This window comes from Lepisma saccharinum, chromosome 20 (assembly GCF_977018435.1).
Source record: "Lepisma saccharinum chromosome 20, izLepSacc3.1, whole genome shotgun sequence".
In the NCBI taxonomy this organism is placed as follows: Eukaryota; Metazoa; Arthropoda; class Insecta; order Zygentoma; family Lepismatidae; genus Lepisma; species Lepisma saccharinum.
In genome coordinates this window covers 66,141,484-66,155,431 of record NC_139248.1, presented here as the reverse complement: position 1 = coordinate 66,155,431, position 13,948 = coordinate 66,141,484, and the positions used below count along the sequence as shown (strand labels likewise).

At 38.3% G+C, this 13,948-nt stretch overlaps 1 protein-coding gene across 5 annotated transcripts in view; it reads right to left on the bottom strand.

Moving 5' to 3' along the window:
* LOC146003305 (follistatin-related protein 5-like) overlaps positions 1-13,948 on the bottom strand; it is a 1,022,072-nt gene that overhangs the window by 52,840 nt on the left and 955,284 nt on the right. For 3 of the 5 annotated variants that reach the window (XM_083141559.1, XM_083141562.1, XM_083141561.1), the window contains exons 4-6: positions 10,908-11,144; positions 5,264-5,454; positions 4,152-4,301 (exon numbers count right to left, since the gene is read on the bottom strand). In XM_083141559.1, coding sequence (XP_082997685.1) covers positions 4,152-4,301; positions 5,264-5,454; positions 10,908-11,144 — 578 coding nt within the window. The remainder of the gene's footprint in view (positions 1-4,151; positions 4,302-5,263; positions 5,455-10,907; positions 11,145-13,948) is intronic. The other 2 variants (XM_083141560.1, XM_083141563.1) reach the window with 1 other exon arrangement.

The following is a 13,948-nucleotide window of genomic DNA, read 5'->3' as shown; positions in this document are numbered from 1 at the left end:
CATAAACCATACACAATTTTTTATTTTCTGGCAGATTTATAGTCATAGAAAATGCTGCTTTGTTTTGCTTAAATTTATAAGTACACTGCATCTGGAGAGTTTTTGTTGCATATAGGAATTCTATAGGAAATGCCAACAACACTAAGATCTATAAAATAATAGACAATAACCTCATCTTCATCAACCTTTCCAATAATTATGATCATATTGTCAATGTAACAGTTGGGCTGAAAAGTTCGTAGGCTAACATAGTAAAAAATATTTTTTTGACAAATTTCGATTTTATTATTCAATATAGTTGCCTTTGAGGGCGATACAACGATTATAGCGGTCATACAATTTTTCGATGCCATTTTTATAGTACGATTTCTCTTTAGCCTCAAAATAGGCCTCAGTTTCGGCGATTACCTCTTCATCAGTGCTAAATTTCTTTCCAGCGAGCATTCTTTTAAGGTCTGCAAACAGCAAAAAGTCACTGGGGGCCAGATCTGGAGAATATGGTGGATGGGGAAACAATTTGTAGTCTAATTCATATAATTTTGCCATCGTTTTCATTGATTTGTGACACGGTGCATTGTCTTGATGAAACAGCACTTTTTTCTTCTTCAAATGGGGCCGTTTTTTCGTGATTTCATCCTTTAAACGCTCCAACAATGCAATGCAATAATCTCAGCTATCTCAATCAACTTCACTTTACGATTATTTAAAATTATTTTGTGGACTTTTTTGATGTTTTCGTCGAACAGCCTCTTTGGGGCGTCCACTGCGTGCATCGTCTTCGATGCTCATTTTGCCTTGTTTAAATTTAGCAAACCACTTCTCAACGGTTGATTTTCCTGGTGCAGAGTCCGAATAATGTTTATCAAGCCAAGCCTTGACTTCAATTTCAGTATTTTTTTTCGCCAAAAAGCAATGCTTTATTAACACACAAAATTATTTTTTATCCATTTTTTCACAATAACAAAAGCTGCTTTACTCACAATGCTATATCTCACGAACTAATTATCTGGCAGCTGTGAAATTTATACACGTATCTTTTGAAGGTTAGTACTAAGTAAAAATCACATGGATTTAATTCTAGTAACGCCATCTATGAGTCAGCCTACGAACTTTTCAGCCCAACTGTTACTTTAGTTATCAATCAGATATCTGGAGTGCAACTTTTACTTTGTTGAATATCTAGTATTATAAAAGTCAAAATTTATTACAAAAATTCGAAGGAACCATAATTTTGCACAAAACAAAGAATTATAAGAACGAAAGAAACAAGTTTCTAAAGTGAATCTTTTTTAGGAGTGGAATCACAAGAACCAAATCCAGAAGTTGAAGTGAATGGCTTGTTCATTTTGCAACTTCTTCTCTTGCAGACTCCAAAATGCACTTAAATTCCAGACGATCTGCAAAATTCCTAGACATTTCCCTGACAAGCCAAATTCCCTGACATTTACAGGTTTTCCAGATGCGTAGCAACCCTGGAGGTGTGTGTGCATGTGTGTGTATACATGTATGAAATTGGAGATGGGAAGGTATTTAATGCAAATTATGCTAGACGGATGGATGATATGTTTCCCATATCTCCCACTGTAAACAACATGCATAATGTACAAATATTGAAGAAAAGAATTAAATTACCTTAAAAATATATTATAATAAATTCCTTTTTAGATGCTTGGTACAAAATGTAATGATGATGTCCAAGAGGGGTGATCAGAAGAAAAGGTTACAAAGCATGACAATGACAGGGTACCGTTTATGGTGTGGAAATGAGTATGTGGGCACGACTGCTCCACATAATCACCCTTCTTGTTCAAACATTCATCACAACATTTGATTAATTTGTTCATGCTTGTCACAATTTTGCGTCAAGATTTTGGTACCATCTGGAGGCTTACATCTTCAATGCTCTCAAGCAGTGTTCAGACATGTGTTCCTTTAGAGCGAAGAAGAGATGGGAATCATTTGGAGTCAAATCCAGGGGGTCCAAGGTTCTCCAGTGAAACCTTCACAAACGGTTAGACATGCAGTATGAGGACATGCATTACCATAAAGAACGATCACTGCACTGCGTAGAAGACCTGGTCGTTTTCTTTTGATGGCCTCCTGCAAATGCTGAAGTGTCTGGCAGTAGGCACTGGCATTAACAGTGCATCAATGTTTGAGGTATTCCACCTGGCAACATGGCAAAAAACAGATAAAACTCTATCTGGATATCGGATAATTTTCTATCAGGATTTCAAATATCTGGATATTGGATATTTTGACATCCAAATATATGGATTATCTGGATTATTCAAAATGTTTGGATATCCAAATGTGTGCATTATCCAAACAGTTTTATCCATTTTACAGACTATCCACACATTCTTTTATTTGTCATGTTCATATTTCACTACATGGATTTTCTACAAATCCTTAATCAAATCTGTATTATCCAGATATCTGGTTTTCATTGATTAATTTGGTTTATTTTACTTCGTTCTTCTGCCACTTTCGGGTAACAATGAAGAGTGACGATACAATGAAATTCATGAAGGGACACTCAGAAACTCCCACGATCAGACTGGGATTCAAACCCAGGACCCCTGGTATTGTAGCACGCTGGTATAACCTCTCCGGCACGGAGGCCAGCTCAGATATCTGGATTATCTGTTTCATCTGAAATGGATTTGAAACCCAGACACCCTTTATCCTCATTTTGTGCCCGTCCCTAATTCCACCAGCACAATGCCAGATTCATCCCAGAGAACAGTACCCAGAACGTTTTCTGGCTGATGGAATTACTTTAAACTTCTTGCTGGATTACTTCAAAGGCACAACACCATTTTGCTACATGATGCATTCACAATACCTGCATCTTCACCATAAACTTCCACCAGTTTGCTATGAATCCAGCCAGACATAACATTTTTGGTCCACAAAAAACGAATCACAACCCTCGCTTTCCATCCTTGACCAAGTTTTGAAACGGGTGGCCATTTTGAACAGTCGCTGCACAGCTACTTCCAACCAGAGAAGGGCACACCTATACATGCGAGATATAGATGACACCAGTACACACACACATATTTACTTCACTACAACTACACTGAAATTTATGGTCCTTGTAACCTTTTTCTGATTACCCTGTGGTCTGTTCAAAAAAAGACTGGACTATTTTGTCATAGTGCACAAACCATGGTTTGTAGCGAGTTCCGGCAGGTGACATTCTCCAGCAGCAACCTTCACAAACACACTGATGCCTGCCTCATCACGAGCCCGATTAGAGCCACCAAAGTAAGCATGTGCAGTAACCTCTCATCGCATTCGCTTCACACGAGTGAAGATGAAGGACCCGGCAGATCAGCGTGTTTGTGTGAAATTTTGCTTTCAACTGGGAAAATCTTTAAGTGAAACTTGGTAAATGCTTCAGCAAGCTTCTGGGAGGGACTGTATGAGCCGATCGCAGTGTCATAAGTGCTTTCAGCATTTAAAAGGCAGAACATCGATTGAGGAAGATTCAAGATCGGGATGACTTTTGACGACTACAAACGATGAACACATCCATGCTGTTCGATCCATTATTCATGCAAATCGTTGTTTGACTGTCAGAGAAGTTGCTAAGGAGATCGACATCAGGATCGGGTCATGTCACACAATTTTGAAAGTGCGCAGAAAAAGACCTAGCTGTGCTAAAACAAGAGTTGGGTGTTGCACCATGACAAAATGCCAAGTCACACATCACTGCTTGATGGCCACTTTTCAACTGCTCATGTGATAACCTTCGTGCCATGCCCAGCCCACCTTACACTCCAGACTTGGCCCCTGTGGACTTTTTTGATTCCCTTGAAAGGATGTAATTTTGCAAGTGTAGACAAAATTCAGCAGAATGCGACAACATAGATGAAAGCTATCCTCAAAACGCGTTCCAGGAGGCATCCGAACAGTGGCAGAAACGATGGGAGCACTGCATTGCAAGAATTGGGGAGTACTTGGAAGGGGGAGAAGCATGTGCAATGTTGTAATTGCGGTAATAAAGTTTGTATCTTTTTTTGAACAGCCCATGTATATGCTAACATAAAAATATGTGGAAATGTATGGAGATCCTCTCCATCAAGATCTCAAAAGGTTTGACTACAACCATGCTGAGGCATGCAGCAAAACAATGTCCTCACTTGGTATACCTGCTCCAGTTCCTCTTTCTCTAAAGCCCCGTTGTTGTTCTGGTCGTAGTGGCTGAACATTATGCTCACGAGGTATTCCTTTCCAGAACTGTGGTTGTCTTCAGCCATCAGTTTTGCATGGTTGTACAATAGCAGGTTATCCTGGAAATATAACAATATGTTATACTACTATGAAATATTCTATGTATTCATTAGCTTTCTTGCAATTCATTTCCTTTTTTTAGAGAAATAGTTTTTTGTATTTTTTTTTACTATTTAGGGCATGAAGTTTAAAAATACTGCATGGTTTAATAATAACAATCATTCTTTTTTTTAAAAAAAAAGGTTCTGGTACCCTCCTAATTGGTTGTTGCTTATCATTATTTTTATTATTATTATTATGTTGGTTAGTTATATTTTTCATCATAAAAAACTACTCAAAATATCGCGGTATGTTCAGTTCATAAATGAACATGCATGTATGTAGGTTACACATGGAATTCCTTTTGTTGAAATAAACATTATTAGTTTTACAGAAAAAAAGCACCGATAATAATAACAACAACAACAATAGTCTTTATTAAATGAGGTGTGTTCCGGCCTCTTGAGCCACTCTTACGACCAACCCTTGTCAACAAGAGAGAAGAAAAAAATATATGAGGAATGATAACATAGAAAAAATACAGGATTAACAGAAAGCAACAATAATTCAAACACAGAGGTAGTACTAATTGCGATATTATCTTGTGGTAAAGGGAAAGTACAGACATGAATTAGTGTGTAGCATACTGAGAGAAAATAACAAAAAATACAAAGAAAAATAAAAAATTTCATAAGTGGTGCCTAAAGTAATTTTTAACCCATTGCTGTGGTGTGAAATATCATACAGTACTCGTGCAAGAAAACTGAGACGTAGGATGTGTGTTTGCAAGAAATACGAATAAGTGCCGATATATTTAGAAAAGAAAGAAGCTTCTTCTTAAATAAATACTTGACAATGTGGATTATTATGTAAGTCACTGAATATGTACAAACACAAGAATAACAAGGAAAGGGATATTACTAAATTACCATGTAAATGTACATGCAACCATAATAATTCTCAAAGTCAACTCCATATTTACCTTCATTATCTCATATTCCTGTATGGAGCAGTCAGTCTTCGTGTTTGAAGAGTATGGCTCTTTTTCTGTTTGGGTCACCTTATCCTCTGGTCTTCCATTGAAAGGGATAATGGGCATAGGAGTTGCACTGGACACCGTGTATGGTGAAGTGACTGATGATGTGGCCTCCGTGACATATTGAATAGCTTTATCTGCGGTGGATTAGAAAATATCCAATCAAATAACAAAAACAAAATAATAATAAAAAAAAAACAGTTAATTTATTTTTAAATGAGTAAGTTAGGTTACTATACCCTGTCCTGGGAATCTTTGGAGCGAGCGAACGTAAACAAATCTCTGTGCAAGTAGCGACTAGAGAGAGTTCAACCAATGAACGCATGGGAGGAAACGGAATTGCATGGAGGGGAGGAAGCGACTGCAGCTACCAGACCTTTGCAGGAACGTGTTCTACTTCACTCCACCCACTAGTTTTTCCCCTCCCTTCTCTGTCGTTATGTGCGACATTGCTCCAAAGATTCCTGGGATGGAGTATAAAAGTAAACTTTGACAAATAATTTCCCTGTCTTTGAAGATGAGAATAATAACACTGCTGCTTGGATGCAGATTAATAGTGACAAGGTGTCTGCTGTAGATACATTACATTAGATTTATGGCTGTGAAGAAGGGCGAGGGCAAGAGGGTGTATCACACCCCCCACCCCAACCTGGAAAGTGAACATCAAACTTAAATTATATATTGCATACATATAATTTCATTTCTTTAACAATAATTTCCATTAATTATATGGTAGAGAACATACAGGGTTCCCACGTGAACTTGAAATGTATTTTCCCTGAGTTTCCAGAATCTTCATTTTTTTCCCAGAGTAGTCAATACACAGTGCAATATTGCCTATTTTTTTTTTACAATAGCCTCCATTTCCCCTCATAGCCATAACATCACGTTGTTTTTATTATTATTAGAGATGAGATGGGCTAGGTGAGTAATTGATTTAAAATTTTTGGGTGATTCGGCTTTTGTGGCCACTTTGCACCCTTCTAAGTATACAGGGTGAGTCATAAGTCTCCATACAAATGGTGAAAACGGTGACTAATGTTTATTTTTCCTTTTCAGGCAGGTGAACCAATGAAAAAGAGATGCCACTAACGAAGGAAGAATGGATTGACATCATTCTGTTGGCTGGGAGTGGTACCATCCGTCATGTAGCACATACATTCAATGCAACCCACAGAATGCAGGCCAAACTTATCAAGAAATTCAGACTTACAGGTTCCGTCGCCAACGAAAGCAGGCCATGCAAGACCAAAGACAGCAACAGATGAAAGGAGGGTAATTTCTTGATAAGTTTGGCCACGGTGTCATGGGTTATCTGCATTCTGTGGGTTGCATTGAATGTACGTGCTACATGACGGGTGGTACCAATACCAGCCAACAGAATGATATCAATCCGTTCTTCCTTCGTTAGTGGCATCTCTTTTTCATTGGTTCACCTGCCTGAAAAGGGAAAATAAACATTAGTCACCGTTTTCACCATTTGTATGGAGACTTGTGACTCACCCTGTATATCTAAAAACTCTTACCTTTCACAGGTTATCTACCAAAATAACAAATCCAAACTTTTTTACTATTTCATGACTTTTTCTTGACCTTTCCCCCCTTTTTCTAAACATTTATTTAATCGCCCCCTACTTAGTTGGAAATAAAGAAAATAGAAAATTTTATTAAATGAACAACCCTTAACTTACCCTTACCCAAAGCTGGTTAAGATGAAATGAAAACTGAAGCTGTACTTTTAACAAGATATTTAGACTTGCTTTAATTATAATTAATAATGCATGAAAATATTAGTGCTTCAGACTTCATCCTGGATGGTGAATGACCACGAAATTCTTAAGAAGCAAAGTGAACAAATCTAAACACAATTTTAAATTTCCAAATATTCAATTTTATCGAATCCCAGTACAGGTACATACCAATGTAAATTCACTACACTGTAAAAAAGAGCAAAAATTATAGACCACAAGCATAATTTCTTGACTTGTAGACACCCTGTTTCAGAAAGGTTAAAAATGCAAGTTGCAAAGGGACTTCCATACAGGGTGCAAAATCACTGCAGGTTGGTGGGGGGAAGGAGCAGAAAGACAGACAGACAGACACACAAACACACGTATATATAATGTCTACTGATGCTCATGGACGTCCGCAGGATTTTTTCCAGGGAGGGGCAAGGAAGGTATTTTTTTCCAGGGGGTGGGGCAAGCGAAGGTAAAATTTCCCCCAAAATAGTGTTGTTCCCTAAAAAACATTGCTTAAATTTGAATTTATGGTGTTCATGCAATAATTAACATATATTATTGTGGATAAAATGAAATTATATGTGTGAAATACATATTTTTGGGTTAACTTTAATTTTCCAGGGGGGGCCACGGCCCCCTTTCCCCCCCTTCCGGACGCCCATGCTGATGCTATTAACAATGATTTGCGTAAGGGAGGAGGGGCAAAATTAAGAGACATTAAGAAGATAATAGTTTCCTGTATAAGATTCACATATTACGAGTTTTATTAATATATTTATATACTTCGTGGTTGCTAACGAAATGCGATGAGAAATGGAGAAGAAATAACTAGTTGGTCTAATTTCTGTGTTCTGGGGATTGCTGGGTTCAGTGTCCTAAGAGATGAGGCTCTTTGTTGTCCCTTTTTTCTGCATGTTTTTGATGATATTCCAGTCAAGTATATTCGAATCCCAAAGTAATTGTTTATGTTTGTTGTTAAACCAAAAACTCCCCCCCTGGAAGAATTTGGTGGGAGGGGAATTTCAGGACAAGATTGTTGGTGGGGGAATTCCCCCTGTCCCCCAGGGATTTCACACCCCGCTTCGACAAGACAAACACGAAATTTAAAAAAGGCAAGAAGAGTCTAAAAACGTCCTCACAAACAGTGTACAAGGCCCACACTTCTCAAAAAAGATAAAAACATTTTGTAAAACACCGTCATCATCTCCCAACATGGATGGATGATAAATCGTTGGAAAGGTTAAAACTCTTTCTGAGGAAATTAAAATCAGCACATGCGAGAAGAATGTGCCGAACACTTAATACAACGTTACAACAGAGGGTTCAGCCCTTCCAGCAAAATGTGCGAGACAACTGTGTTAGATTCGAAGCAGTTAAGATGACTTATTCTCGGCGAGAGAGAGAACGAGAACAAGGTGTACGAGAAGGTCTCCATCTGCATCAGCAGACTTGGCGGTAGCATCAGCTCCTTCGTTCCCCTTGATGCCCGGATGACTGGGGACCCAGCAGAAGCAAACTAATTGTTACTCTATTGGTATGAGTATATGTGTGTATCAGTAATATTACTGATAATTTTAGCCATTTTTTATTACTTTTATGAATAAAACAATACAATTTGTATGCCATGGTTTTGTGAAGTAAATATCTAAATAAGCAGTTCGTTATTAAAGTACATCATATTGAATCACTTGGTTACATACATTAATTGAGGAGGTGAATGAATGTTCTGCAAGAATCATTTGCAATTTTGCATTGGCTCAGTTATCAGAATCAGTAGTTTATCAGTACTGGGAAATACTTCATATGACTTCACTTTCTGAAATTAAACTAAATGAAGAATCCCTGTGCACATATAATTAAGGACTATGGTTACAGATATTTATCTGAGTTAACACCTTTTCCAACTGTATCAGTGCACAAAATAACATTCTAAACATACCACATATAGAACAAATATTTTCACACTTTTGAGAAACAGAAATTTACAATTAGACACAATATCAATTAATCTGTAATGGAAAATTAACATATGTTACAGCCTATGTCTTCAATGCAGCTTGTGTGAAGAAACTCAACAGGTAGTAGCATATTCTAGCCCTACAGATGTACGAGGGAAAGTCAATATATAAGTTGCAAAATGAAATATCTTCGAATTGATGCAATGTGATATAGTTTTATGAATATCAGTCGTTGCATTGATCCTTTCCGCAAGGCGCTGTAGCAGCACCACCGTGTATCGTATACGCCGCTAGTAGTCACGTTCTCGTGTGGCATCATTCGAGTGCCAAGTGGGTAAGATGGCAGGTGTGTTAGCGAAGTGTACGTGTGGTGAGCACTGGGCCGTAATTCGATTTCTGTGGGTGCAGGCATCCTTCTCGTGAAATTTCTGCCCCAGGGTCACTGCAGCCACATATTGCAGAACCCTGACGAAGTTACGGTCAGCCATTCGCAGGACACATCCAGGTGCTTTGAGAGATGGAGTTCTTCTGTTGGATGACAACAATGCCAATACTACAGTGGCTCACATACGGTCCCCAGGTTGGGAATGACTGGAACATCCAGCCTGCAGTCCAGATTTGGCACCATCCGACTTTCATCTCTTCGGTCCACTGAAGAATCACCTGGGTGGTCACCGGTTCCTGGATATGGAGGAGGTCCATCGGGAGGTTACCAGCTGGCTACAACACAAACCACAAAACTTCTTTGCTGCTGGATTTGAGGGACTCGTGAAACGCTGGGACAAGTGCCTAAATGTTCATGGAGATTACGTTGAAAAATAAACCACATTTCATCAGGTAACTATTTCAACTTTTCTTTCTATTCCATTTTGCGACTTATATATTGACTTACCCTCGTAATTAGGTGATTTTCCCTGAGTTTCCCAGGTGCGTGGGAACTCTGAAGATCACAACTTCACACTGAGAAAGTGTTTTTCGAGGAGGCAACATTATTATGAGAGAAAATATATCTCCTTTACACCCCTGTCCCACCTAGAAAAATACCTTCATTACCCCTCTCTGGAAAAAAGTCCATTGGTCGTCCATTAGTAGATTAGATTTATTTCCATTCATATTATGATCTGTTGTACATTGTACAATGATATTGAAGAGGTCATTACACCATGTTACAAAACAATTTGTGGTCATTTGGTATAAAAATAAGTACGGATTACTTTAGAACATACAATATTACCTAGCAATTTAAAAAATGCATATTTTCCAGCTGTAATAGGACAAAGAATGTTCATTTCAAAATAAATATGATCAGTGGAAGAAGGACTATAACTATTAAAGTTTATAGTAATTTAAGACTTATCAAGTGAATAAAAACAATTTTGCAATATTTTTTTTAACCTCTTTCTTGAGGCATTTCAATTCCTCAATGAATTTATGTATTGGAACTAGCAATCATCATCAATTAATGAAAGGGTAAAGGTGATCCCCCACCTTATATTTAAAATGATATGGTTCATTCCTTCCCATATAAAAGTTGCACCCAGAGCTAGCCTGCACTAATGCACTAACTGTTTGTGCTCTGAAAATCTTTTACATGTGTCTCAATATGCAGAGTGTCTGGGAAGTCCCTGTACCCCTATAATATATTACATAGTCTGGGTATATGACATTTTTGTTTATTATAACATTTATTAATTAACTATGGCTGAGATAAATGTTACAATAAATAAAAATATGTCATATACTCAGTATATTAACATCCTATACCTTGTAATCAACAGGTTGGAAACCAGCCAATTTTCAACACAGTTCAACATGCAAGTAGGGGATACGGGAACTTCTCAGACACTCTGTACAGTAAACATTATATTTCGTAAGAAGAAACATACACACCTTCTTTGCTCTTAGTTTTCTTCTTGATACAACTGAAAGTGTGATCCACGGTGATGCTTTCCCCTGAAAGACATGCTGTACGGTGAAGCTCACAATGGTTGGTGTACAGTTGGCCATCGGATCCACAAACCAATTTCTGGTGTTTCTTGCATCGACTCTGGCACACACATGCTGCTTGCCTGTCATCTGTTAGCCTACACTCCCTCCCTTTTCCACAGTATTTTACCAAGCACGGATCTGAAATAGGTAAAAAGTTTGATACAGTGATAGTTTCACATGGACGTATGTTCTTCTCAATAGTTTCACTGGGGTTAATATCGAACAAAAGTTACAAACAATAAGGAAATAAAGAAGCAGATTGTATGCACTGTGATTCAGAATATAGAATGATAAACGTTTGTTTCGAGCATTTTCCTTTTTATTGCAAAATGAATATTCATTTTTGGGTAACACTTTACTATACCTGAGACAGATTTCTTCAAATTTACAGGAGAAAGTACTTACGCAAATCATTTTCTGTAGCGTTGTTGATGTTCGGGAATGTAATTTTGATTCATTTTAATGCGATTGCATGTGGTTTTGTACAAAAATCTATTTCCGACGCGCTATTGCTGCTGCCGCCATTTCCTTCCTGCATGAGAGCACAATACGCTCTCGTATTGTCCGTATATGCTAAATTGAACGAAAGGATTGCTAATGGAACCAAACCTAACAGGCCTAACCTAACCTAGTAGGCATACCTCGTCCCCGTGATGGTTTGTGGGGCTATCGTGAATGTTTGGGCTAACGTCAATGGTTTTTCTGGCTCAAGGAACGATCAATGGTAAGCTATCGCCATGTTGTGTGTGGAAATAAACAAGAACAGTAAGTACTCGTAAATGTAAGAAATATACATTACTTTCCTAAGAAATTAAATTATTTCACCTAAATAAGTGTTCCGGAATGCAGAATAGTACGTTAGCAATGTAAAAAAGTGCAAAAGAAATTATTCCCAGGTGTCTCAGGTACAGTAAAGTAGTACCCATTTTTGCATTATGTTTGCTGGAGAAGGTGAAAACTAATTTCAAAACTTGGTAAGAATAATTTCCTACTACTGTGAAAGATTGCGAGCTATCACAGATTTCTTTGACCTTAAATGAGAGTACAAGGCGTACATTACCTATTTCTCGATCAGCTCCTTTATTTTATTTCACTATATATTTAGTTTTCTAACATTTTCATATCTTAAAAAACACTTCGATATTATAAGTAGACATTTAAACACCACAAACAAAACACGATCGAACGTCTTTTTGGGAGGTTTCCCATATCGCACAACACTTCTGCAACTTTGTGTTCTGACGTCAGAGAAAGAGTGTGTACGTTGTTATGTTAGGTTTGATTCTATTAGCATAAATACACTGAAAATGTATTATTTATGCTAAGAGAATTAAACCTAGCTAGCCTAACCTAACAACTTAGGCATTTAGCCTAAAAATAAAATCAATTTCTAGTGACGTCAAAACGTAAGGTTACAGAAGTGTTGTGCGATAAGGAAGACTCCTTCCTTTTCTTCTCTCCCAGCTGTTGCCATGCAGTGTTGCCAACCTGGAGAGCTAAAGAGATAAGAAGAACCTTAAATTGAGCTACAATCACCTTTAAGGAGCTAGATTTTTGATTGATTTGTTTTATTTTACTTCGTTTTTTTTTTAACTTTTAGCTAGTCGCAAAGATGAGCATGAGTGACGATATGATGAACTTGATGAAGACACACTCGCAACACCCATGCTAGGCCGGGATTCGAACCCGGGTCCCTGGCGTCGTAGCGCGGTGTGATAACCACTCCGCCACGGAAGTCGGCAGCAAGATTCTGCATTGGGTGGTGCCAATAATCCACCGATAGTTGTATGAAATCGAAAATAAAGGATTTTCGAGATTCAATCTTCAGATCAGTCACGGCGCTAGAAAAAAAGTGGCTGGAAAGGCAAGAAGGGGGCCGTTACACCTTAATATCGCATGTCAAATGCATGTTCAAAGAAAACGTTCATTGCATTATCAATACCTTGTTGGTCCATGGAAGGGGGAGGGGCGGAGCCAGTGAAGGCGTCATAGTGGGCTTCCCCCAGTTCTCAGTTTAATTTTCAATACTTGCATTTTGCATCGACACGTTTTCAAATCAATAACATGCATCGCAGTTCGTAATTACATTAGGCTTCTCGTCGCAAGTTATTAGGGGTGTCCGGGACAAATTCTTTGGTCGGAACGGGAAATTTTCTTATTTCCAACATTTAACACGGGATAAATTCTTAGTTTTCCGACTAAGTCTGGAAATGTTCCAAATTTCCCGACACTGGAAATCTCGAATTCTACGCACCATTTTCCTGTTAAGTGATTTTTTTTTGCATCTCTGCAATAAAAACTAACAATTTCCGAGAAGTTTCAGACACGTACAATGCAGAAAACATCGAGAATTAACTACTTTCAAACATGACCATTGTGTTCGGGATCCCGAAGAAAATAATAATAAGAAAAAATAAGACGGTAAGTCATTTCCCGAAGTCGCGATCGGGACGGGAAATTTTATCCTGATCCCGGTACCGAGTTTTCGGGATCACGCACACCCTTACAAGCTGCGACATAAAGTAACCAAAGCATCATTATGGTCACAAAAATCTGGTCGAGTAACTGGGAGAGCTCTCTAAGCCACCCGTCTGACACATAATATGATTCTTACTCCGTAAATTCGCAGCTCTCGAACGAACGGTGTTGATGTCAAGCATATACCGTGGCTACGAATTTATTGACTGGAGCTAAATTTACCCTCGCGGAGCTAAAAAGTCAGGCCTGGCACCAAAAGAGCTAAATTGGCAACAGTGTTGCCAGATCGTACGGCACGCGGGAGAAAGTTCTTCTAACAAAGCGGAACTTCAAAATACTTGGTGCACTCACTTAGCACTCCCGCTTGTCTTAAGCGGCACTTGGTTAGGCGGAACTTTGAGTGGAGATGGTGCAACCGGCCCTCACCTTATTGGGTTTGGTTCTCTTAGAAGAAGACGACGAAA